The 24,710-nt window shown below is 49.5% G+C and overlaps 12 protein-coding genes across 12 annotated transcripts; 7 read left to right on the forward strand and 5 right to left on the reverse strand.

Moving 5' to 3' along the window:
- Positions 1–930: 930 nt before the first annotated feature.
- On the reverse strand, positions 931–3,555 carry N7509_001343 (uncharacterized protein; the record flags this gene model as incomplete). The annotated part of the gene is made up of 3 exons (XM_056625980.1): positions 931–3,202; positions 3,261–3,411; positions 3,480–3,555. 3 exons carry the CDS (start codon positions 3,553–3,555, stop codon positions 931–933), a joined length of 2,499 nt encoding a protein of 832 aa, XP_056494562.1.
- Positions 3,556–4,670: 1,115 nt separating this feature from the next.
- Positions 4,671–4,957, reverse strand: N7509_001344 (uncharacterized protein; the record flags this gene model as incomplete). The annotated part of the gene is made up of 2 exons (XM_056625981.1): positions 4,671–4,785; positions 4,857–4,957. The coding sequence occupies 2 exons, from the start codon at positions 4,955–4,957 to the stop codon at positions 4,671–4,673; spliced, it is 216 nt and encodes a 71-aa protein (XP_056494563.1).
- Positions 4,958–5,876: 919 nt separating this feature from the next.
- Positions 5,877–6,417, reverse strand: N7509_001345 (uncharacterized protein; the record flags this gene model as incomplete). Its single annotated transcript, XM_056625982.1, has 3 exons — positions 5,877–5,902; positions 5,960–6,019; positions 6,081–6,417. 3 exons carry the CDS (start codon positions 6,415–6,417, stop codon positions 5,877–5,879), a joined length of 423 nt encoding a protein of 140 aa, XP_056494564.1.
- A 502-nt stretch (positions 6,418–6,919) lies between these two features.
- N7509_001346 (uncharacterized protein) lies at positions 6,920–7,340 on the forward strand (the record flags this gene model as incomplete). Its single annotated transcript, XM_056625983.1, has 2 exons — positions 6,920–6,973; positions 7,047–7,340. 2 exons carry the CDS (start codon positions 6,920–6,922, stop codon positions 7,338–7,340), a joined length of 348 nt encoding a protein of 115 aa, XP_056494565.1.
- Positions 7,341–9,936: 2,596 nt separating this feature from the next.
- N7509_001347 (uncharacterized protein) lies at positions 9,937–10,134 on the reverse strand (the record flags this gene model as incomplete). Its single annotated transcript, XM_056625984.1, has 1 exon — positions 9,937–10,134. One exon carries the CDS (start codon positions 10,132–10,134, stop codon positions 9,937–9,939), a length of 198 nt encoding a protein of 65 aa, XP_056494566.1.
- Positions 10,135–11,695: 1,561 nt separating this feature from the next.
- On the forward strand, positions 11,696–12,845 carry N7509_001348 (uncharacterized protein; the record flags this gene model as incomplete). The annotated part of the gene is made up of 4 exons (XM_056625985.1): positions 11,696–11,732; positions 11,807–12,068; positions 12,155–12,592; positions 12,653–12,845. The coding sequence occupies 4 exons, from the start codon at positions 11,696–11,698 to the stop codon at positions 12,843–12,845; spliced, it is 930 nt and encodes a 309-aa protein (XP_056494567.1).
- A 760-nt stretch (positions 12,846–13,605) lies between these two features.
- On the forward strand, positions 13,606–15,240 carry N7509_001349 (bifunctional nucleoside/nucleotide kinase/histidine phosphatase family protein; the record flags this gene model as incomplete). Its single annotated transcript, XM_056625986.1, has 3 exons — positions 13,606–13,750; positions 13,823–14,415; positions 14,488–15,240. The coding sequence occupies 3 exons, from the start codon at positions 13,606–13,608 to the stop codon at positions 15,238–15,240; spliced, it is 1,491 nt and encodes a 496-aa protein (XP_056494568.1).
- A 241-nt stretch (positions 15,241–15,481) lies between these two features.
- N7509_001350 (uncharacterized protein) lies at positions 15,482–15,898 on the forward strand (the record flags this gene model as incomplete). Its single annotated transcript, XM_056625987.1, has 1 exon — positions 15,482–15,898. One exon carries the CDS (start codon positions 15,482–15,484, stop codon positions 15,896–15,898), a length of 417 nt encoding a protein of 138 aa, XP_056494569.1.
- Positions 15,899–16,206: 308 nt separating this feature from the next.
- N7509_001351 (uncharacterized protein) lies at positions 16,207–18,657 on the forward strand (the record flags this gene model as incomplete). The annotated part of the gene is made up of 5 exons (XM_056625988.1): positions 16,207–17,160; positions 17,217–17,494; positions 17,568–17,987; positions 18,053–18,487; positions 18,546–18,657. The coding sequence occupies 5 exons, from the start codon at positions 16,207–16,209 to the stop codon at positions 18,655–18,657; spliced, it is 2,199 nt and encodes a 732-aa protein (XP_056494570.1).
- Positions 18,658–18,724: 67 nt separating this feature from the next.
- Positions 18,725–18,997, reverse strand: N7509_001352 (uncharacterized protein; the record flags this gene model as incomplete). Its single annotated transcript, XM_056625989.1, has 1 exon — positions 18,725–18,997. The coding sequence occupies one exon, from the start codon at positions 18,995–18,997 to the stop codon at positions 18,725–18,727; it is 273 nt and encodes a 90-aa protein (XP_056494571.1).
- Positions 18,998–19,286: 289 nt separating this feature from the next.
- Positions 19,287–21,813, forward strand: N7509_001353 (uncharacterized protein; the record flags this gene model as incomplete). The annotated part of the gene is given in 3 exon segments (XM_056625990.1): positions 19,287–20,547; positions 20,613–21,742; positions 21,757–21,813. 3 exon segments carry the CDS (start codon positions 19,287–19,289, stop codon positions 21,811–21,813), a joined length of 2,448 nt encoding a protein of 815 aa, XP_056494572.1.
- Positions 21,814–23,299: 1,486 nt separating this feature from the next.
- N7509_001354 (uncharacterized protein) lies at positions 23,300–24,420 on the forward strand (the record flags this gene model as incomplete). Its single annotated transcript, XM_056625991.1, has 3 exons — positions 23,300–23,342; positions 23,528–23,719; positions 23,840–24,420. The coding sequence occupies 3 exons, from the start codon at positions 23,300–23,302 to the stop codon at positions 24,418–24,420; spliced, it is 816 nt and encodes a 271-aa protein (XP_056494573.1).
- Positions 24,421–24,710: the final 290 nt, after the last annotated feature.

Consider the following 24,710-nt stretch of genomic DNA (forward strand, 5'->3'; position numbering starts at 1 on the left):
TGTAATGGAGCTGTCGTCTAGGACCAGAGTCAGATTTTGCCTGTATATGCTGAAGACGGCATCATTTTATTCCATACTTTCAAAGGTTCAACTGATGCCACGTTCTTCGAATCGGTTATTAAGCGGCTTCTGCGGCACCTTGGGAGGTATTCGGAGCCAAAATCCTTGCTTACTATGGAAAACACATTTTTCAAGCTTGGTCAGTATACTAAGAGAATCCTAGTCAAGGGTTTCATAGCTTCCTTCGGCGGTGCGTATATGAAGTTAGTGTAAAATAGGACAATGCCGAAGGCTATTTCCGACATTTAGGTATAACAATAGAGAAGATTTGATTGGCTGTCGTACGTAAGAGCTTCGTGTCTGCGAAATACCCGTTTCACGTTTAAAGAATGTGAAAGTTCGGTTGGTTCGTGTTGTGTCTTTTCAATTAGTATTACTCTGTATTTGGTGGAAGATCCTGTTTCTTGTCGTGGTTCTGATAGTTGTTTTTTGTTAGTCACTGTATCCCGGGATACTGGCAGGCGAAGATACTACACTCGGATTCGAAATTGGCTTTCACGCATTAAACAAATGGTTTTTTTTTCGGGAACTCTATCAAAATGTGCTAGTCCTAATACTTTTACGTCAAGAGTAATCCCTAATTTCGAGAAATCGCGTGGTAAGGTACTTACAAAGCCCACAGGATATTGGACGTAAAATACTGGTATTATGAAATAAATGACGTTCATCAACGAGTTTCCTAGAGGGGCCGACCTAAACTGGGTTCGATGAGATTCTGCTACGACGTTGGTTTCATGTACTTGTGTAGTCGTCCGTCGAAAGCTATCGGTTTGTTGCAGAAGTGGAAATGATTGTATCTAGATAATAGATTCAGCAGCAAAATGTTCAGAAATAGATGTCTGTTAGATAATGAAGAATTAATTTCACAGGTTATGCATCAATATTCAGCACTTCGGCTTCCCATCTCAGCAACGTTTCGGAATTTGACACAGTATGAGGATGATTAAGTCCAATGGTGCGTTTCTGTATGGCTAGGCAATCTTTTAGCAAATTTTTGGCGTCCGCAGTTTTGCCGGAAGCTTTCCAAGTAAGAGCAAGATTGACCATGCTCATCACTGTGTCTGGATGGTCCTGGCCGAGCTTCGTCTTGAAAGCCTCTGTCACCTGCATCTCGAGCTGCTCGGCCTCCCCCCACCGGCCCTGGTTCCTATATGTGGATGCCAGGTTATCCAAGTTCGTCAGCGTAGTGGGATGGTCCTCGCCTAGTTTCGCCTTGAGAGTCGTTACCACCTGCACAAAGAGCTTCTCGGCGTCCTCCCACCGGCACTGGCAATAAAATGTTGACGCCAGATTGCCTATGCTCATTAGTGTGTCAGGATGGTCCTGGCCGAGCTTTATCTTGCGAGTTTCCATCACCTGCACAAAGAGCTTCTCCGTATCCTCCAATCGGCCCTGGTTGCAATATGTCGACGCTAGGTTGTCCATGCTTGTCAACGTAGAGGGATGGTCCTCCCCGAGCTTCGCCTGATTCGCTTTCACCACCTGCACCCCAAGCTCCTCGGCCTCCCCCCACCGGCCCTGGCTCCTATATGTGGATGCCAGGTTATCCATGCTGGTGAGTGTAGAGGGATGGTCCTCCCCTAGTTTCGCCTTGAGAGTCTTTACCACCTGCACAAAGAGCTTCTCGGCCTCCTCCCACCGGCTCTGGAAATGAAATATTGACGCCAGGTTGTTCATGCTCTCTAACGTGTCAGGGTGATCCTCGCCGAGCTTCACCTTTACAGTTTCCATCACCCGCACTTGGAGTTTCTCAGCCTCCTCCCACCGCCCTTCGTGCAAGTATGCCATCGCTAACATCTCGGTGCTGCTTAGAGATTCTTCATCTTCTTCACCCTTTATTTTCACCCTCTGTTTCCTTGAATTTAATGCCATTTCCCTTGCGTCTGCAATATTCCCGCTTTCGGTCGCATACCATGCGCCGTTATAAAGCAGTGTAGCCCATTTTCGAAGGGACTCTTGGGATTCTGGTCGTTGCGACAGAGCCGATTTAACATGTGGAAAAAGCGATTGACACCTTTCCCAGTTTTTATATTCACCACTAGGAAACTCTTGGCATAGCATGCTAATGAAATGTTCCTTCCAGCGCTCCATTTGCCCTTGAGTGGCGAGCCATCCGCGTGCAGTTAGTTGCACTAGCCGATGCATATTGAATATAGTGCTATCTTCATTAATAGAAATCAATGAATAGTCTCTGAGAGTTGCGATATCGTCCTCAAAATCATGATCGAGGTCGGATTCAGACGAGCTATCCGTATCCCCCTCACTGGAGCCGTTCGCAAGCCCTGCTGAAGAAGTCAAAGCATTATTGATTCTTTCCATTTTGAAAGCTCGCAGAAGCGTCTCGGGGATTCCCTGTCGGTCGAAAAAGCTCATCAGAGAGAGTAAGTCTGCCGCAGACTGTCTTATTTGTCGGATATGGTCGAAAGATATTTGCCACGTGAGTATAATAGAGTTCTTTGCCTCCCAGTCTCGATCTAGGCGACCTGTCTCGTAATTAAGAAGCTTGATCGCTTCACGATCACTCTTCCGAATTTTTTCTAGGTATTGTGAGATTGAGAAACGGGGTGAACGATGGATAACGTAGCTAGAAGCTTGGACGATCGCGAGTGGCATGAACTCAAGTTCCTCTACTAGCTGTATCATATCCGCACTCTCCGTCTGTATACCTAGTTTGTTCCTAAGTAGAACTAGCGCTTCTTCCATGTTCATTGGTTGGACATTGATAAGATTCTTCTTATGGCCAGCGATGTCTAACGCTACTCCTTTGTTCCGACTTGTTATGATGATGGAGCCATTCAAGCTTTTGAGAAGGTACCGTAGTGGCGGTTGTGTAAAGGCACAGCCCTGGGCGTTTGCTTGAGTCCCCGTACCAGTCGGTAGAGGGTTACGAAGTAGCTCGTCATTATCTAGATTATCCAGGACGAGGATCCATTTCCCGATATTTTCGTTTTGCAGCCAGTTCCCGACGAGTTGGAATATATTAGCGTTGTGGTCCTGGCGCCCGGGAATCTTGGCTCGGTCGGCAAGGTCGCGCAGACTTTCCTCGCAGCGGGCCGCGTTACTCGCATGGACCCAGAAGACCCAGGTGTTGGTCGATTGCTGTTGAACTCGGTGGCAGTATTCGATGGCAAGTCGTGTTTTTCTGTTGTATAGTTAGCCTTGAACGGACCGCCCTTGGACTTGGACCGGTGTTGCCTCACCCCACGCCACCGAGACCAACTAGAACTATTCTGGATCCCAGGATCGCAGCTTTTTCGTGGATTTGGTCAAGGAGTGCATCGCGACTGACAAAGTCTGGGTCGTGAGGAAACGGGACGGTCGACAGAGGCTGTGGGCGCAGTTCCTGGCGGTCTTCGAAAGGGTGAAGCCGCTGTTAGTCAACGTGACCCAGACCAAAATTAAGGACCATGGAAACTCACCCGAAAAATATATCGGCCCCTGATTGATCCCCACCTGGAACCCCGAATTTGCGTTGCCGAACGATATAGAGGTCATAGTTCAAGATCTCATTTACACAATGGTGGGGTTCTTGGGCAGAGAAAGGAGTAACGAGCTATCGTCAGCCCCACTAACTATCAGGTGATCTCATTAGCTGCAGATAGAAGTAACGAAATTAATCGTAAATGCCATGCTTTAACAATCTTAGGCTCACCATCTTCTGCTATCAACAGGCGTCGAGACAACCTGGTCAGACCCATATTAAGGTATAGGGTAAACCTCACCAGTGGGATTCGAGCGCTTTAGGGTAACTATGACAGCCACGGTGATAGTTATCCTAGGTAACAATCTTTCAGCAGATGAAATGACCGTTTTTTTTTTTTGTCTTAGACAGTTCGTAGTCATCTGCTTAGGCCTTATCAGATCCCGGGCCCTCTTGGAAGCGATGTCTGATAAGAGCATTGAGAAGTTCAAAATCGTATTCAGAATGGACAGGAAATTTTAAGGCCGAGGGCGTCCTCTACCACAAGAGGTGATTGGAAGAACGTCTACCTTTCGTCTATCGGAGCCAAAGAATTTTTTGTTTCCAGCATAATATAGTACGTTCATTAGGTCATAACACCGTCCATAATACCTCCGATTAGCCTCAGCGACAGACGAAAGTGAATGATAGAATTAAACACTTCTTACCACACTCTTGTAACCATATCACTCAAAGGTTTCCAAGACGCTTTAAGCTCCCCGTTTACCATCTGGAAAACCTTTTCGGTCATTTAATTCACCTTTAGTACCATCAAAAGCTGAGTAGAGCCGCTGTCACTGATTTGTTGTAGAAGCCGTCGAGTATCTTCGAGTCGTCTTTAGATATCTTGCTAGCCTGCTTTACCCTTATCAGATATGATATCTTCTTCTCCAACCTATACTCAGCTAGGAGCAGGTTAATTATGCTTTTTGCCTGATTAGTTTTTATAGTTTATTTTAGCTCTATATATAATTAAAACCTACACGATAGCCTTATAGTTTTCTAAGCTCGCGTAGTGTAGCGCAGTATTCTCACGTTCGCCTTGCGCATTTACATCAGCTCCGTTATCAAGAAGAACCTGAGTGGTAGTCTTCCAGCCTCTTCTGGAAGCCTCTGCCAACAATACTCCTTGACTGACATCTGCGCCATTCTAAATGAGAATCTTCATTATCGCGTGGTGACCATTTCTACCAGCGGCTCGTAACGGGGCTTTATCCATTATATTGGCTCTATTGTCGATCAAAAGCCTCGTCATAGCCTGATTACTGAGCTAAAAAGCAACACTTAATGGGCGTGACCTATTGGCATGAACTCCTTTCTTCAGAAGAAGCCTCACAATATCCTCGTGGCCGAGGTCAGAAGCCCTTTATAGCGGGTATCAACGGTTGATGTCCGCTTTTCTTTGTAGAAGAAGTCGTATAATATCCTCGTGGCCATTTCTAACGGCCTCTAAGCGTAGCTCCCCATATTTAACGTTCGCGCCAGGTTGACATCTGCCCAACCTTACGAGGGGAAATCCAATGACTGTCACCCTCTCAGGCCTTGCCTTCGCACTACTCAGATGCAGTTGTCTGAGTTGATAGTTTTATTCGCGAAAGGACTATCTGGGTATCTCATTGTTATATTATACCTGTCTGCCTTTGCAAGTGAAACTTAGCTCGTGCCATCCAAGAAAGATTCAAAAATTGTGAAGTATGAATTCCTTATGCCTGTAGAAATCGTAAACTCATTGCGGCCCGACTTGAAAAACAAAAACAAAAGAAGAAGTCAAAGACCTACTATACAATTAAACATGAGTGGTAGGGAAGCGAACTTTGCTTGCAGTCAGTAAATCAAAGGTCTTAGAAATAAGGCAAAGGTTACAATAATCCAACAAATATCATCAAGATTGTCCAGCAAGGGCTGCTATTAGTTGAATTTTTCAAGTTGAACGATAGCGCAGGCCTATTTGACTTGATTTCTGCTGTTTCACTGCCACGCTTACAAGAGCGTAAAGTCAATAATTATTGGCTTAAGGGTTCGCAGTTGATACGCTTTCTGAAAGTTCATAGGGCGGTAATATAGCATGTAGAATCCGTCAGACTATTTTGCTCTATAGGAGATATCAAGGCGGTCATTGCTGCTCAAAATCTATACGCTCATTATGGGAAACTGTCTTAGAGACGGGGAATACTGGTAAGATAGAAAGTCTGGCTATCGTACGTCCATATTAAATACAAGATAAAGTTCTTCTTTCGCCATTGAAAATTCTTATGTTACCAGTAAAATCTAATTACTCCCTCCCATCACACCTCGCGTTAGCCCTTGCTTGTTGACAGAAACACAGATAGATCCATTGTGCATTATTGCGATCTATCTAGGATCTCCCAGCAACTAGATCCTCTAAGAGGGGGTTAGCAAGCCTGTCGCTCTAGGTAGGTATATGTAGGATTTGCTTACCAATAGACTTAACGCTATCCTGCAGGTTTTCTACAAGACCTTTCAGTTCTGCGTGGCCCCCTGCCTTTTGCACCGTGTCGTCCACAATTTTTTTTCAATTGCTCCACGTCTTCTGAAAGACCGCAATCAGATTCCTGTTGGCGTTTGCGGTATTCACTACCGGCGGCGCGTCTGCTCTCCTCCCCTTCAGAGCTCACGAAGTTTTGGCCCAGGTTCGCAACCGCATCGCGGGCATTCGTGATATACTCGGTCGTGGCGGCTGGGTTGTCCAGAGATCTCTCTTGAGGTGTGAGAACTTTAACGATGGCAGCAAGTGATTCTGCGACCTCATTCTGGAGGGGCTTTATCTGAGAAATCAGGGTTTCACAGGATGGATTGTCGGTAGGTTGTGGCGCGGGTAGGGAGAATCCGAGTAGGAAGAGCGAACTGGAGACGGCGAGAATTGGTAGGAAACGCATATCGAATGATTCGGAGTATGATAGTAAGAGGTTGGTGATGAGGAGAGGAGTGAATTGTAAGGAGTAAAGGACATCAATCTGGGCTGGCAACCCCTGTAATATATACTAATTTTTCAACGCCTGCCCAGGTAGAAAAGGGTTCCTTACGGGATATTCCTGAGGTCTTTACCCTTTTGAATTCAGGATTTGCGGTGTGATGGCTCAAACTATTAAATCCTATCCTTAATGATATCAATGTATTAGGAAGGGATCGCTGCAAATCATAATGAATATTGTGTCACTAAACATGCCATGGCGGACCCCTACCCGCTTAAGATCTGGTGGAGTCTCTCTTCTGCCACGCACACCGATCAGGGCTGGGATCTGATGCACATGCGCATCACGAATCCTTCTCCTGTACTAATCAATACCAGCTACTCATTCTATGGCTAAGGGATCAAGTTATACGATATGGTTCTCGGGTATTCAGCTGCCAACCCCAGGAGGGATGTTCACAATAACCATGGTTGAAGCCCCCCCACAAGTGCGGTGTTGGAGAGCCTGTGGCTCCCGCTTAGTCAGACCCGCACACCAACTAACTAACTAACTAACTGGTTAACTAGTTAAGTTAACTAACGTACACTACCTAGCCACTAGTTAGTGGAGGATCGCAGAAGCCAGAAAGATTGAGGAACTGGACCTACAATCAACTTGCCAGAGTGATGACTTGGTCGCAGGGCAGTTTCGAATTTTACATGTCTTCAACATTTCGATCATCCATGCCTCCGAACACTGAAGCCGCAGCGGCAATGGTATCGACCTACTTCAAGGGCTACAATCAGGCGAAGGCTCAAAACCCCCCCGATGAATGGAGAGAGATGACTTCCGTGAGGAGCCTGGGACCATGTTGGGCACACACAAGAGATGTTGAACGGGAACCCTGAGCACCCTTCCGGGAAAGTATTCCCAAGCCCATATCGTGCTCTCAGGACCCAGCAATGGGATACATAAGCGTCCCATGGTTCACTGTTTAGCAACCGCTTCCTCGTTTTCACTTCGGACTTGAGGGTTCGCATGTCAACCTGTGGATGGTAGGCCTTCGACCTCTTTTACTTACCCGTTTGTCTCCTAATATCAACAAGCCTTTTTGGCATTTTCGACATCGTGAGCATCTGTTTACTCTTTCTTAATTGTCCTCTCTCGGGACTCTAATTCGTGATTTCTGGTGTTGGCACAAGGGGAGAATCATCTTCCATAGCATTTAATTTACCCCGCCTCTCTACTCTTAATCCCTGATTTTTAAATAAAGGGTGACCAACAATTAGATTGACCTAGTACGTAGCAAATGATAACACGTAAATAATTTGTTAAGAGCTTAACTTTCCTGAGTTGAATTGTTATTGTTGTCGTTATTGTTTGTGGCGGCGATATCAACAACACTCCCCTCTCTCCTACCGTCTACACTCTCTCTTTCTCCCACACCACAACACACCCCTCGAACCCCCTCGAGAAAAGCCTGCGCATTATCATTTTCAGTCGGGACACCTTTCATACCTTCCAGCCTTCGGTCGAAAATATACCATGCATTCACCAAATCACTCCTCATACGAGTGGATGTCATCCGAGTAATATATCGCGGTCAGTCGCCCTTGAACATCTTCGTCTCACCGCGATCACTCCGAGTCCCTCGGCAATTGATCTACTATTGCACCACCGAGGCTAATCCAAGAGCATATACCCAGACCATCTGTTTGATAAGCAGAATCGATGAATACGGGGAAAACACAACACGAGCGCGTCACGGCCCTTCTGACGGACGAAAATGAGAACTCAAAACATCGCATCTCGCGTCCCTTGGTTCTACTACGCACATGCTCACTCGCTTCTCAGGGATCTCAGAGTGTGTCTCCAGAGGACAAATCTTTCAAACCTGGGGGTCTCTATGCGGATGTGCATTTTCTTCACGTCCTGCTTTTCAGTAAGTGCACCCTTCTGGACCTTCGGACGCCTGTATTCTAATAATCGTGACCACCAGAACCAACATCAGGACCTACATCTTCCTCGCTGTGTCAGGAAGGCATTTTTCTGCTCTGGCTCCTGATTCCGGCACCTTGGTTGTCGAAATCCATACATTTTGGCATGGAAACGGTCCTTGCGGTGCAGAAATATATTCCAACAATATCGCATCAGCGAATGCACCAATTCACGAGGCATGCGGTTTACTTCTGCTTCCTTCTTATGGCTTCCGATGGGAATATACTAATAACTTGAACCTGAGACATCTCCGACGAAACACCTCTCCCTCACCGTGAGCCGTGGATGGAATATCCCACCATCCGCCGCGAAGCCTCCAGATCCGACAAGCTTTCTTCATCATTCGCAGCCTACTAGGCCCAACATAGAGCCGCCATCATCCCGATCTACCGGGACAAGAAATGAGAGGCTTGATGCCAACTTCCCACGTTTCGGACACCCGGAGGACCTGGCGAATTCGAATGGAGGATCATACATAGGGTTTACCAATAAAGGGGGCAGAATGGGGTGATCTGCATGTCACGACTTGGGATGGACCATCGCAATATATGGTCAGCCTTCCGCCGTCTCTATTAAAATGGCCAACAATGAAACCAGGCATTTCCCGACATGGCAGGCGAATATGGGATCTATTGAGCATTACTCCTTGATGCTGGCGTCGGTGTCCTGAGGCTGCTACAAACAATCCCTACTGCACTCTCCGCTCCATTGGTATGGTCATCAGCCTCGTGGCTATGCTGTCCCCGACATTCCAATCCAAGGTGGTACCCAGATTTGCTCAAAGCCAGGCCCATTCTCTACAGTCAGACCGTCCTGGTCGAACCGATGGTCGCTACGGTTGATAGGGCCAGGCTTGAGAATTGCTCTCACGGACACATGATTTATTCAAGTCAGTATTTTACCATGGTCCAGAATCATTCCTGCCGCTTGAATGGAATTCTCTAACGGCGAACCAGAATACAACGCGCAATAGTGGAAGAAACAATCCACAGTAGTGAATAGCAGACCTCTTCTTCCCGCAAGATGGCAGACGCACAAGCCAACCGCACGCAAATAAATCATCATCTTGCTCGGCTTGCAGTTGAAGAGTACACATTCAAGCCCAAACTCGAGATTTGTGAATATACTATTCAACAAACCTTGGAAGCAAATAGCATTCACGACATACATTCATGATGATCTGCTTATCATGCAGCGTACAATGTCAGCCGGTCGACTGGGAATGCAAGAAATAATTCTATCTGCTACTAGTATACTACTACTAGTATGTGAGTGTATAGTCCAAGGATTTGGCCTTCTACTACGTTCTTGAATCCCACATTTGAGGCCTTCGTCATATCAGCCGCCATTGTTGCTAGCACAGACGCTGGACTTGGCCAATGGGCAGGAGAAACCCGCATCCAGACTTCCAAGAACGCCTTCTGCTTTGATGTCCCCGGAACCCCAGTTCAACCTCGGGTTTGAGTTTTCGACTTGATGGCTTTGATTTGGGATCATGTGCGCCTTTTAAGACTTCCTTTTATCATTGTGCTCTGTGTAGCCATGGCCAAGGTTGCTATCCCTACCTATTGAGAAAGACCACTCGACGGATATCTCGCTGAGAATCGTTTCCGGGACCACAAAAGCAAGCTTATACAGGAACATTCCTGGTGAGACATTTTTGGGATCCTCCACGGGTTCACCCTCCTCGCCATTCATGGGCATTCCAATTTCCCCAGGACTCTTACTTTTCTACTTCCCTTGCGTTGAGATATCCAATTTCCCACTAATCTCAGTGTGCACACCCAAAAGCAGCAAATTTCGTCCATGAAATATTGTCATCCGTGATTGTTCGTTGCTATTCTTATGTGCAGAGATACATATCCTTGCGAGCTTCGAAGGAGGAGATTCTTGAGAATCTTCCGCAAATGAAATCGAATAGCAGGACTCCTGCGCAAGAAATCAGACTCACAAGCCACCCGGGAGGAAAATACCACATCCACCCTCCTAGACGATTTTACCAAGACAACACATCAATGATCATGCATGCTATCGAATGACCTCGTTCGCAATTACGAAGTTCAACATGAAGATTCCCCATCTCGTCTTCACTCGGAGGCTGTCCGACAGTCGCTGCCATTGTTGCTAGCACAATCGCTGGAGGTCGACGAGAGCGAAAGTGCAGCTTCGATTTCGACTCTTTAGGATCTCCGAGAGCTCACTGCGGCAATGGACGAGGCACTGCGAAATTTCCACTTCATGGGGATGAGGGCATTAGAAAATTGGAGCATTTGGCCGGGATTTGGATTCCCGATGGCATAGTTAGGGTCGGTCAGGCCCCGGCCTAGTACTAGCATGGATGGTTCTGATTTATTCGCGGTGGATGTTTACAAAAGGAGATGTACGATATTACAGATGGGATAATACACCCAAGCAGACTTATGCACGAAATTTTTATTTTCATTATGATTTATCATCATTATTATCATTATGCGTATCTAGCGGGTGTATGCAGCAGGAGTGGCAGAGAAGAAACCTGTGAATCTTGTAAATGTTAGCGCGATGCTATCACTTGGCATGAATGAAACAAAAAGAAGTAAAGGAGTTCAATCAGATAGCATTTTGACAAATTTTATCAACAAAGAAGTTCAGAACAGGTCTGTGTGAAATTGCTTTTTCATCATAAGAGCGGGAGGTGGGTGCGATGCGGCGTGGCGTGGCGTGGTGGGCGGGAAAAGAAAATGCAAAGAGAGAAAAAGAAGAAAGGTTTGGAACATACCGAGTTAGTACGAGCAGCTGGAAGAATCAAAGAAATTTGTCTCGTCAAGATCCAGCTGCAAATGGATGTTTTGGACAGCAATGCGAAACTGCATCAAGTTTGCATTGTGTCGGTGCTGGCTGGGATGGCCATTGACGACGGAGACCCGGTTGGAACAAATCCAGGACCCGGGACCTTCCGACCGTCGAAAACCTTGCCAATGGCAAAATCCCGAGGGAATTGTGTTGCAGAGATGAAGGTGAAAAGAAGAAAAGAGAAAATTGCGGCGGAGCAACAGAAATTAAATAGGCGGTGGTGGATCCAGTTTGCAGTGTTTGCACAAAAAAAAAAAGATGGACGAGCGAGACTGGCGGCGTTGGCGGGGGGTCAAGTCGATTCCCGTGGGTTTTTTGCTGGAAACAAAAAGTGAAACTGAAGAACACGTCAATAATATTCCAATAATATTTCCAGTGAGTCGAAGTCGTGGTGTGTATGTCTTGTTCACCAATTAACCATTAACCATTGCAGATGGCCGAGACCGAGATCCCCAACCCGAGCGAGCAATGTGCGTACCTCCACGATCAAAACAAGTTGTGCTGTCCAGCAGATAGGACCAATGCTGACCTGATTATTTCACAGCGCCTAGCTCGCCTTTGCAGAATGTTCGTACGAATGGTCGTGCCTTTGAGTCGGCCAACTGGCGCATGAAGGGTGAAGGTGGTGCCAGCAGCAACCCCACGTCGCCCTCCCCTCGCGCCAGCACTTCTCGCCCATCTTTCGGTCAACGAGGACAGACCCCTCAGGCGATCACCGATGGTCGCCGTTTATACGTGGGAAATATGCCGTACACGGCGAAGGCAGAGGATGTGGAGGCGTTGTTCACGGCGGCCGAGTTTTCCATGTATGTTTGTGCGGGGAGCATGATCATGATCATTGCTCCTCCCCTTCGAACTGGGTTGAATGTCGCTGACCAATGTTGATATTTAGTGAGCGTGTCGACATCGCGGTTGACCCTTTCACCGGCCGGAACCCCTCGTACTGCTTTGTGGATGTGGGGAGTAAAGAGGAGGCGGCTCGCGCGATGACGGAGTTGGATGGCAAGGAATTGCTGGGACGGATGGTGAGGATCAAGCCTGGAGTGCAACGGTCTGCGGCAAACCCGGGGTCATCTTCACCTTCACCTTCACGTTCGACTTCGAGTGGAATGGGAATGGGAATGTCTGGGGTACCATCCCCCAGCATGGACCGTTGGCGTCGCCCTGATCAAAGCGCCACCACTGCCAGCACCAGCTCCAACTCCAGCCCCAGCATTTCCAAGACACAAGGCGATTCCAGCCGGAGGGTATATGTGGGTGGGTTACCACGAGTGGCGGATCAGGAGGAGTTGCAGAGCAAAGTGACGGTCTTCTTCCAGGGATACGAGGTGTAAGTACTGCGGGACAAAGGGGACAGAGACAAAGGAAAGATACTGACAGTGGATTGTAGGCAAGAAGTGAGCAAGCTGTTTGCACCACACCTGGCCAAGAGATTCGAGCCCGGTGAGCACAACTACCTCTTTGTGGAGCTGGCGAGTGTGGAGGAGGCACAGAGGGCGATGGACTCTCTTAATGGAGCTGATGGACCGTGGGGAGGGCCATTGCGAGTGCAGCGGGCTCGGGGGGAGCAGGTGAAGGCATAGTATAGAAATGTATAGATAGATTGTATAGACTGAATAGATGTATAGAATCGCCAGAGTATCGTATCGAGAGTATCAAGTTCGGCAGGGTATAACTATCAACAAGTAAACCTGTGAAGAAGTCAAGTGATGACGTTAGTGGATCCGCTCACCGCATTCTTCCAACTTCAACTTCAACTTTACTTTGACTTCTTCTTGTATTTTCTAAGACTTCTCCCATTCGCTCTCTCTTGTCTTTGTTCCTTATTTCCTATTTCTATTTTCCTTTCACTCTCCGGGCTTGGCTGATTGCTGATTTGCTGCCCTCCCCCACTGTGCTGCACTTTGGTTGTCTTCCTATTCTTCCCGACTCTCCCCATTTCCTCCATTTCCACTTCCACCACCCTCGCCATGTCGACAGGCAGTATTATTCGGAGTCAGGAGCAGCACAAGGTGTTTGTCGCAAGCGTGAGTTCTCTTCTTCTCTCTCCTCTTTTCCCTCTGATATCTTCCTATTCTTCCCCTGCCCCAATGAGGGGTATCGCGGGGTTGCCCCCCCTCTCACCTCGGTCCGTTTCCCGCGGGGAGAAGAGTGTGAATGGCCAGCTTGATGAGCCAATTTGCTAGCTGCAATCACTTCCGTCGATCCGACCTTAGTTTCAACATCCTTGTTCCGCCTGCAGAAAGTGATCCTTTGATCCTTTACTTGGACTCCGCCGCACATCAACATCATCCCATCCCACCTTTATTCCCACCTTTATGCCCACTTATTTCCACCTTCACCATGCCCTCCACTACTGCAGATCATATTACCACTCCCAGTCACTCATCTTCATTCAACTTACGATCTGTCCAGTCCGATGAATCCAGAATATGCGTTGTGATGGTCGGCTTGCCGGCCCGAGGCAAGAGTCTGATCGCCGGCAAAGGTATGTTCAAACCGGAATAGCCAATCAGGCCATATATCAATGTGAATCATTGCTAATCCCCATCCCTTCTAGCTATGCGATACCTCGCCTGGGTCGGAATCCCCGCAAAGGTCTTCAACGTCGGTACCTATCGTCGCAGCAACACCCCACAACCTCAGGCCACCTTCTTTGACCCTCACAATGAAGAAGGAGAGCGCATGCGCCGAGCCGCCGCCGAATCGGCCGTCTCCGATATGATCAACTGGTTCCACGACGATGAGTCAAAGGGCGTCGTCGCCATCCTCGACGCAACCAACTCAACCAAGGAGCGTCGCAAGTGGATCTTCGAAAAGTGTCGCGATGCTGATATCGAAACCCTCTTCGTGGAGTCGATCTGTGACGATGAAGATCTCATCATGAACAATATCCTCGAAGTCAAGACCGATTCTCCGGATTATAAGGGGCAGGACCCTGAGCTGGCGGCGCTGGACTTCCGCAAACGTATCCGCAATTATGAGAAGGCTTATGAGACTATCGATGACAATGAGAAGCAGTACACTTATGTGAAGCTGATCAATGTTGGTTCTACTGTTATCATTAACCAGATCAAGGATTATTTGTCCAGTCGTCTTGTCTATTATATTCAGAACCTCCACATCAAGCCTCGATCTATCTGGCTATCACGAGTGAGTTGACCCACCACCATTCCATTCAGCATACAAATATATCAAAATCTAATCTAACCACCCACCTACCAGCACGGCGAATCCGAATACAACCTCACTGGTAAAATCGGCGGCGACTCCAACATCTCCGAGCGAGGCGAAGCCTACGCACGCGCCTTACCCTCCCTCCTCCGCAAATCCGGCGTCCCCCCAAACACAAAGATCGTAATCTGGACCTCGACGCTAAAACGCACAATCCAAACAGCCCGCCACCTAAAAGCGGAAACGGGGTTCGAAAAACTAGAATGGAAAGCCTTGGACGAACTCGACTCTGGAGTCTGCGACAGTCTAACTTACGAAGAGATCGCCGACAAGTACCCGGAAGATTTCAAGGCCCGCGATGACGATAAATACAACTACCGCTATCGTGGCGGTGAGTCGTATCGGGATGTCGTTATTCGTCTTGAACCTATTATCATGGAACTGGAGCGCAGTGAGAACGTCATTATCGTTACCCATCAGGCTGTGCTTAGGTGCATTTATTCTTATTTCTTGAATGTTCCTCAAGAAAAGAGTCCCTGGATGGAGGTTCCGCTGCATACCTTGATCAAGTTGACCCCCCGCGCTTATGGCACGGAGGAGAAGCGCTTCAAGGCGGATATTCCGGCCGTTTCGACTTGGAGGGGAAGGGGACTTCTGCGAAGCATCAGGAGTTTCCCGCTGAGGGGAAGGAGAATGAGAAGAGTGCTTGATGGGTTGGTTGCATTTGTTGGCGTTGGTGTTGTTGGGTTGAATGGGTTTATTGGTGGTTCATCGATACCAAAATATTGTAATTTTGAGCTGTGAGCTGGAGCTGCGAGGCTTGAATGTACATTTGCAGCAATGATCGTGCATATCCTTACTAGAGATGTGATGTAGATGTAGATCTATATTGTTCTATGTATTCTAGCAGTTACTCGCTGTAGAGAGTAGATTTCTGCCTCAGGCATGCTGACTAACAAGACGTCACCTCTCCAACCACCACAACATCTCCAACTCCCCAGCCAACCAAGCTCAAACAGCTCCCAACAGCTCTCAGCGCGGCGAGATGTTATCCGCCTTCACCGCGCGAGCCCTGGTGGACCTCAAACCCCGCGATCGCTCCCGAATAGACTCAGTCCTCGCCTACGGCGATAGAATCCTCGCCGGCCTAAACAACGGCACTCTCCGCATCTACCGCGTCACAGATACCCTGAACGAGGAAAACCCAGACGGCAATGACAATGAACCCGCCGGCGGCAGTGGTTCCGCCGAAGGTGGCAGCAAGACCGAACTACTGCGTGAACTGGACAAATTCGCCCGGTACAAGGTCGAACAATTAGCCCTGGTCAAGGAAGCGAAGGTGCTAGTCAGTTTGAGCGGTGGAGTCGTCAGTCTACACGATTCGCAGGATTATGGACTTTTGCACACGCTGGTTCAGGCGAAGGGGGGCTTCTGTTTTTGCTATTACTTCCAACGTTGTTAATGATCCCGATACGAATGTTCCGGCCATTGTGTCTAGATTGGTCGTTGCTGTTAAGAGGAAGATTCTTATGTGGGTTTGGAGGGATATGGAGCTTGAAGAGGAGGGTCCTGTTAGTGAGTTGAGTCTTGCTGCGGCTGTTAAGACTTTGGAATGGGTTTCTGCGACGAAGATTGTTGTTGGGCTTTCGTCGGGTTTTGTTATGGTTGATGTTGTGCGTGGTGTTGTCGAGGAGTTATCTGGCGGTCCCGGGAATATGGAGGAGTCTTCTTCGACGACGGGGGAGATTTACTGGTGTTGGTGCGGCGAGTATGAGTTATATTGGTATGGGTGGGATGGTGCCGAGACCTTTGGCGACGAGGTTGAGGGAGGGCCAGATTCTGCTGGCTAAGGATATCAATACTCATTTTATTGATTTGGAGGGTCACTCGCTTGGGAGGAGGCAGATTCCTTGGTCTCATGCACCTGTTGATGTCGGGTATTCTTATCCGTTCCTGCTTGCGTTGCATGATTCTTCGAAGGGTGTGCTTGAGGTGCGCAATCCTGAGACGCTCTCGCTGCTTCAGTCTATTCCGCTGCCTGCGGCTAGTATTTTGCATATCCCGCAGCCGAATATTAGTCTTGCGCATGCGGGGAAGGGGTTTCTTGTTGCGAGTGATCGCACTATTTGGCGTATGGAGGCGCTGAGTTATGATACCCAGATTGATGCGCTGGTTGAAAAGGGGTATCTTGATGAGGCTATTAGTCTCCTTGGTATGCTTGAGGATGCTCTGGTCAAGGATAAGGCTGGGAGACTTCGCTTAGCGCAGTTGGAAAAAGCCCAGAGTCTTTTCGCTTTGCATAAGTTCCGCCATGCTTTGGATCTCTTCACGGAGGTTGCTGCCCCGCCGGAGACTGTTATACGCCTCTATCCGAAGTTGATTGCTGGTGACCTCTCTGCAGTTCCAGCCCAAGAGCCCGAGGAGGCTGCCGCCAATGCCAATGCCGATGGGTCAGATACAAAGCCCGCCGGTTCAGATGGTTCGTCTGAGCTTCCGGCTGGACAGTCCATGTATGCAACCTCGGTGCTGTCTCTCCTTCGCAGGACCGAAGAAGGCAGTGATACGAGTAGCATTCGGGGCGAAGACAAGGATAAAGAGAAGGACAAGGATAAGGAGCTTAAGATGGCTGTCCGCGAGTTGCAGGGATATCTGGCAGATGTCCGACGGCGCTTCCAGCGTTTCCTCGGGCCCGATGGGGCTCTTAAGCTCCCTGCCCTGCGGAGGGTACCGACGAGGCCAGCGCGTCTGTTCTGAAATTGCTCGACTTTCCCTCGCAAGAGGAGTTCCTGGATACCATCCGTGACAAGGCTCGACTCGTCGACACCACCTTGTTCCGGGCTCATATGTACGCTACGCCATCGCTGGCAGGGTCTCTCTTCCGAATTGCCAATTTCTGCGACCCGGAGGTCGTGATGGAGCGATTGGAAGAAACGGGTCGGTATAATGACTTGATTGATTTTCTCTATGGGAAAAAGCTGCATCGGCAGGCTTTGGAGTTGCTGCGTCGATTCGGACAGGAAGAGTCCGGTCTGCTCAGTGGTCCGATGCGGACTGTTGGGTATCTTCAAAATCTACCCCCTGATCAAATAGATTTGGTTCTCGAGTTTGCCGATTGGCCTGTTCGCACCCAGCCTGAGCTGGGGATGGAGATTTTTTTTGGCTGAAACTGAGAATGCCGAGACGCTGCCTCGACAGGATGTACTCTCGTTTCTCGAGGGTATCGATGCGCAACTTGCTATTCGGTATCTCGAGCATGTCATTCAGGAATGGAATGACCTGACCCCGGACCTGCATCAGCGCTTGGTGGTATTGTACCTTGACCAGATCACAGCGCACAAGGGCGAAGACGGGGATACGGAATACAGCTCCAAATTCCTGGCCATGCTCAAAGACAGTGAGCAGTATTCTCCCGCAAAGACCTTGGACCGACTGGACCGCGACGACCCCAATTTCTACGAGGCCCGGGCTATCCTATTCAGTAAGATGGGGCAGCACCGCCAGGTACTGGAAATCTACGTGTTCAAGCTGAAAGACCACGAAAAGGCAGAAGAGTGAGTATTTGTTCATCATTCCCTTCGTCCTGACTATTCGGCCTTCCCCCAACTAACACCTCTAGATACTGCAATCACGTCCACCTCTCCGAAGAACAAGACCAAGAAGACACCATCTACCTCACCCTCCTATCTCTCTACCTCACACCACCCCACAGTCACGAAGTCCAGAATGGACCCGCTCTCGCCATCCTCGCCAAACACGGTTCCCGACTCCCCGCCGACGCCGCACTAAGCCTGATCCCGGCGGAGCTGGAAGTGCGCGAACTGGAATTCTACTTCAAGGGTCGTATGCGCGCGGCCAATTCGGTGTTCAATGAGGCTCGCATCGTGGCTCAGCTTCGTAAGACGCGGGATATGCAGATTCAGGCACAGCTTGCTCTTGGTGATGGGGTTCGTGGTGGTGGGACGCGGGCTCGACATGTCACGGTCACGGAGGAACGGATTTGTGGGGTTTGTCATAAGCGGTTGGGTGGGAGTGTGATTAATGTGTTTCCTGAGTATGTTCCTTTCCCCTACCCACTGCGCCATGGAACAGAGCAGTGCAGCCCAGTGCAGTCCAGTGCATCCAGTGCTAACCAATCTTCCCTCCCAGCAATACCGTCGTACACCTCGGCTGTGCGAATCGAGTTTCCAGCGTTCGGGGGTAGGTGGTCTGTGGTCTTTGTGATTTGGTTGGTTTGGTTCCGTCTCTTCTTTTTGATACCCAGTAGTCTAGCATTCTATTCTCCACATGTTCAAGCATCCTCTTCAACCAGCTCTTCTCCGTAGTAGTCCTCCTCCTTGGCTTCCTTCTCGGAGACAGTGCCTTGGGCCTTCTTGTCTTCTTCCATTCGTGCTGTCAGGTAGACATTGATTTCGTCTTGGAGTTTAGGGACTAGCGATTGCAAGGTTGTGAGGTGGGTGGTTTTGCTGGCGAGGGATCCGTCGGTGGAGGGGAATTCGTGGGAGATGGTTTTTGGTTGTGAATCTGGGGATGTGTAGACAGCGTGGAGGGTGGAGGAGGACATTGTGCAGGATTATACAGATATGTGATATGCAGAGAAGTGTAGAGTGTAGTTGTAGTTGTAAGAGTGAAGCTGAAGTTGAAGAAAGAAAAGTTGAAGTTGGCGGGGAAGGCAGATCGGCATGACTAACCCGAAGGAGGCAGCGTGTTTTCCTCAACTTCCACTTGACATACACTCACACTCCAACACTCCATCTACAGATCTACATCTACTCTTCTCTACTCTGGAATCCCAGGGACCTACGGTATCTACCGGCTCACTGGTCCCTGGCCCCTGGCCCACCCCCGACACCATGAATCGTCCTCCACTCCACCACCAACACTCTCATCACCGCCCTCCCTCCGATGATGATGACGACTCCGAAGACGAATTGCGACGTCCCGGCTCCTCCGGCAGTGATGCCTCGTCCAATGTGACCACCGTCTCCGCCACTCCTATCACTCCCATAGATCGTCAACCGGGCGCCGGCTACTTCTCCCCAAACCCGCGAACGAGCTCAGCCACTTCATCGCCTCAACACCAACAACACCAACACACTGCACGACCAATGCCAGACGCCTCACGTCGGCCGTCTGGCCGGGGCCCCTCCTTGGAAATGCAGCGACATCGTTCAAGACATCATTCTCAGGGCTTCTTTGAACCCTCCCTCCCCACTGCCTCCTCCGAGCAGATCCCGCAGGTCTCGGCGTCGAGGATCGCCGCCCAGGCAGCCATGCAACAGCAGATGTTACAGCAGCAGCAGCAGTTACAAATATCACAACAACAACCAAGGCGCCCACAACATCCTGTCTCCCCGATGGAAGATAGTGGCTCACGACGGAGTGTTAGTGCCTCTCCGCCGCTGATTCCTCCTCCACTGCGAATCAACCAACCCTCGCCGTCGCTTCCGCCGCCGACAGCAGGCAACGTCGCAACAACCGCCGCCAACGTCGTCTTCCCTCGCGCGGGCTCCCAACCCCCCGAACCCCAACCCGAGAAACAAAAAAAGAAGAAGCTCTTCTCCAAACCAAAACATATCGGCATCAGCAGAGATAAAGATGTCTTCAAGGATCGCGGCCTGCCTTCGCCGAGCAAGCTGCCCAGCTTGTCGCGTATGGTCAGCTCCTCCAACACCAGTATGGCCGATCTCCCTTCCAACAACTCCTCCATGTACAATCTCTCCAATGCCTCAGTCAGCACGGTTGTCCCTGCGGATCGCCCGCCCGCCCCACCAGAGAAGGATAAGGACAAGGAAAAGGAAAAGGACAAACATAAGCACCATTTCTTGTCGCGGCAGAAGCTCAAGTTGAAGGAGCGCGGTGACGATCACTTTAACCTGCCTCTCTCTTCTGCGTCGAGTAATTCTCGACCGACCGACCCCAATGCTCCCCAATCACTTTACTCATTTACCAACCCGGCCTCACCGGCGCCGGGGGCTACATTCAGCAAGTCAGTCAGCGGCTTAGATCTGCTGCACGGTGGTCGAGCGAAAAAGAAGGAAAAAGAAGCGATCCTCGAAAACGAACAAATGGAATGGCTGGCCAATTCCAATAGTGCGACGGGCCCCGTCGCAGGTCCTTCTTCCCTCAACAGCACCACCGGACCCCTTGGGGAAGCCATGCTGCGCGAGACACTGCAGGGCTTTGGCCTGAACAACATGTCCCCGAAGACGCATGGGAGTTCCTCAAGGCAAAACTCATGGTCATCTTTGACGGTGAGGATGTGCGCATCGCCATTGAAGATCTCAACAAGCTGGTTATCGTCCACCTGCAGCGCTGCGTGCACAAACGCACACCCACAACCATCATCGCCGACCTCCAAGATCTTCTCGAAACCGGCTTCGCCAACCTCAATGCCAGCTCGCTCATCGGTATTCCCGATGAAAAGGTCGTTCCGCACCTCGTGCAAATATGGCTCCTCTTCTTCGGCACCATCCTCCCATTCATCCAGGCCGCTTTCCTCCCCCTGGACCATGAATTCAAGGGCATCGGCTCCATCATGTCCGGTCGCGAGGCTCATGAGTTCTGGGGCGACCTCCCCGCAGGAGGAAGTCTTGATGTACGCAATCTCGTCCTCATCGCCTTCCGCGATCGCATCATTCTCAACCGCTACGATGCTCTCAAGGCTACATTCTCCCGCCTCAGTCTCGACAGTATCAATGCGGGGTTTCCAACGCTCAGCGTAACGGCCAAGACAACTGGTACCGGACACGGCGGTCGGCCCGGAACAGCCGCTTCCCTAGACGCAGGATTTGGAAGTTTCAATTCCCAATCTTCGACGCTGCTCAGTACTGTCGCGGATAGTTACTCTTCCGACTCGCCGAGTGCGCTGGCAGCGGCGAATCTCCCCCGTCCATCGAGTAGTGATTCCCGCAGTCGCGCTGCTTCAAATACTTCGTCTAACCCGGACCCGGGTGTTTTCTCGGCTATTTCTCCGCCTTCGATCAGGCCTACGGTTATGCATCGTGCTAACTCGGCGGATTCTTCACACGTTATTACGGAGACTGTTGGTCGGATGCTCCAATGTGTTAGTGTGTTGGCCAGTGTTCAGACCGACGATGCGGCGCAGGAGAAGATTGAAATCCTCGGTAAAACTCTCAAGCATAATTGGCTTGGTCGGGGACGGACAGGGAGGGATCGACGAGGTTTTGTCGGGGCGAAGATTCGGCCTGTTATGGTTGGGGTTGGTGCTGGGACGCCGGTGCTGGATGATAATGAGTCCCTTACGACGGCGGGGATTAGTGTGGGTGCTAGTACCAGTACGACGAGTGTGAGTGGTTCCAGGACGAGAGGGGATTCGTCTTCTTCGGATTGGAGTCAGGGCCTTGGGGGGAAGTATGAGGAGTGCTGGGAGGAGGGAGTTGAGTGTTCTTTAGGGTGGTTGGTATGCTGTGCTGTGCTATATCTCGGGTTAGATTTTTATGATTTATGATGGAGTTGGTTGGACTGGATGGATGGGTCTCCATGAATTGGATTTAGTGAATCAAATGATATCTTGTTTTCTATATCTCTGTGTCTCTGTTTATGTTAGTTTGTCCTGCTTGTCCTGATGTAGTGACTGCCTCAGTGAATGCTATATCAGTGGGCAGTAGGCAGCCACCTCGTACCTCAATACTTCCTCTTCCTCCTCCTCCTCTTCTTTCTCCCTCTTCATCTACTTCTTCTTCTTCCTCTTCCTCTTCCTACTTCCTCATCTATCACCTTCCTATTTCCAACTCTCACAACACCCCCCCTCTCATACTCATCACTCGCTCAACCCGCTGGCATCACAACTTCGCAGAACTAAACTAACAGTCTGCAATAGTGACCTCCATCCTCCTGCTCCTCTCTCTGCATCCGTTCTCTCTGAGATTCGGAATTTTCTACTACCTCCATCCTTTTCTCTCCAGCTGTTCTCGCTGAGATTTGGCCATTTTACTACGCTCCTCCCTCTACCACTCCGCCGCTTTTTCTCTCCGACATTGGACCACTCATGCCCTCGGCCGTGCATCCTCAGCGCTCACAAACCCGTCTTACTATCTGCTCCAGTGAGTTCATCGTTCTCCCCTCCTTCTCTGCGGATATAACAGCGACAAAACGAGTGATGGGATATGGTGTCAATTTCTTCGAGTTAAGGTGAGCAACCCCTATCTATACCACAATCACACTTCCTTCCAAGTATACTTGTAATATACTAGTATACATACTTCCCAATTACACCCCATCTTCACCCCGTGTCATAGTAACTGGGAGAATTGAGGATTGGAGGGTCATTTTCCAATCTCAAGATGCTTCTCTCATGGTTGCGCGGGTACAAGAATACTTACTAGTACTCTGTTCATATTGGAGGTTGGCTATTGTGCCTTTTCTCTACGCTACGCAGAGGACATTTTTTTGTTGGCTAGCTGGTTGGTCTTTTGTGCTGCGTTGTGCATGGGAGTTCAAGTCCGATTGTCCAAGGTCTTCCTGTTGATGCAGTTCCCATCTAACGCCACGGCAAATGCTGCCTTGCTCTTATAATACCCCATGGCAAAATTTATACTCGAAATTCAAGAATCTCAAGTTATATCTCCCTATATTGTTAGTGTATGAATTTAGTTTGATATCGATGCCCTTCTCTATTCCCTCGGGAATTTAATATCTGGCTTCCCTAGAGGTATACGTTACTTTCTATTTTGATTATCAGTGAATGATGAATAATTTGGAATGAACGTCCCTCGCACTTTCGATTCAACCCACCAACAAGTATTCACTTCCTACACCCCGCGAGTGCAGCCTACAGCAACTTATCTTCCTCCCGCTCAACTCCCTTCTCAATCACCGTGACCACTTCACTTCACTCCCAATCATGGATGCCTTCGAGAGAACCATCGCTGCCCTGCAGTTACCGGGTCTCAGGCAGGTGGCCTCGGCTGATTTCCGAATATTTGCTAACACCCCGGTCCAAAGAGCCCTCGCGCCTATCCGCTGCCTCTCGCGATGAGTCCATTGCTGCTCTTCAATCAGCCATACCAGGCACGTTGCTAGAAACTACCCTCCACTCATCTCGTCTCATATCTGACCCTCCCCGTTCCAGATCTTGAACCTATTACATTCAAATACTCTCATGATAGCTCCAACGATCCCTCCCTCGCTCACGACGCTGGTAAACCCGAAGATATTCACGGTGGTGGTGAGGGAAATCTCCGGGACTTCATTTGGAACTCGCATTCATGCATTCCAAGTCGATCTGAGGATGTGGAGTCAACCGATTCGTTAACACCCATTGGTACGTCTATCACAAATAGGCCGCTGGGTTACCCTAAATTCTACCGTCAGTGGTGACTAACTCGACTATTCAACACAGCACGATCCCACAACTTCATACCCCTTGATTTCCCGACCATAGACCACATTGTCGTTGTCCTTCGAGATGATGTGGACGCCCGCCGTTTACCCCGAGTCCCGCCTCCGGAATTCCGCGTCATGTACGTTCCAGACCCCCGAGTCTCGTTTGTGATGGTCTTCTCGGAGGCGGAGTTCCAGCTATGGAAGTTGACGCCTGACTTCCCCACACTCTACCCGTATGAATCCTCCGGGACCGACTTCAGCGGAGAGAGGGAGGACCTGAAGAAGGCGGAGGATGAAAGGAAAAAGCAGGATGTTCTGAACGCTTTTGATGTTAAGGATACACCTACCAGCCTTCCTGATCTCGACATACCTGTGAATACTCCCCTTCAAACTGCGACTCAGCGCGCCTTTGAGATTTTTCGACGAATTACTTTGCAGCAAGTTTTGCGACAAACGGGATTCGAAGATGGAATTGGAAATGGAAATGAGAATGGACTTGTTCAAGATCATACGGGCGATAAGATCAAGGGTGCTGCGCGCGACAGTATCACTACAGAGGGCGATACAAACGCAAACAATCCTGTCGGTGAAGAGAGTGCGAGTGCTGCTGATCTTCCCCTTTGTCAATGGCAGGTCTGAATCCTGGCGGAAAGGCTGTCTTCGAGCCATCTGCTTACCCGAAGAGCAAGGTTGTGAGACGGTTCATTTTCAAGCGGCTTGTGAACGAGACTCGTCGGAGTCGCAGAGTGGAAAGAGAAATGAAATAGGGATCGCTGAGATGATTTTGATCTATGTGCATCTACTGCAATGCTCGCACGCCATTTATGTCCAAGTCAGCTATGACGACTTTCTTCCTGATCTGTTAGCAGGTACCGTGGCCATCTAGTAATGTTGTCTCATGTTTTTCAGTTCTGTTGTGGCGAAACTTA

This window comes from Penicillium cosmopolitanum (assembly GCF_028827165.1).
Source record: "Penicillium cosmopolitanum strain IBT 29677 chromosome Unknown utg000003l:1.0-3747932.0:1.0-3751027.0, whole genome shotgun sequence".
NCBI classification, from domain to species: domain Eukaryota; kingdom Fungi; phylum Ascomycota; class Eurotiomycetes; order Eurotiales; family Aspergillaceae; genus Penicillium; species Penicillium cosmopolitanum.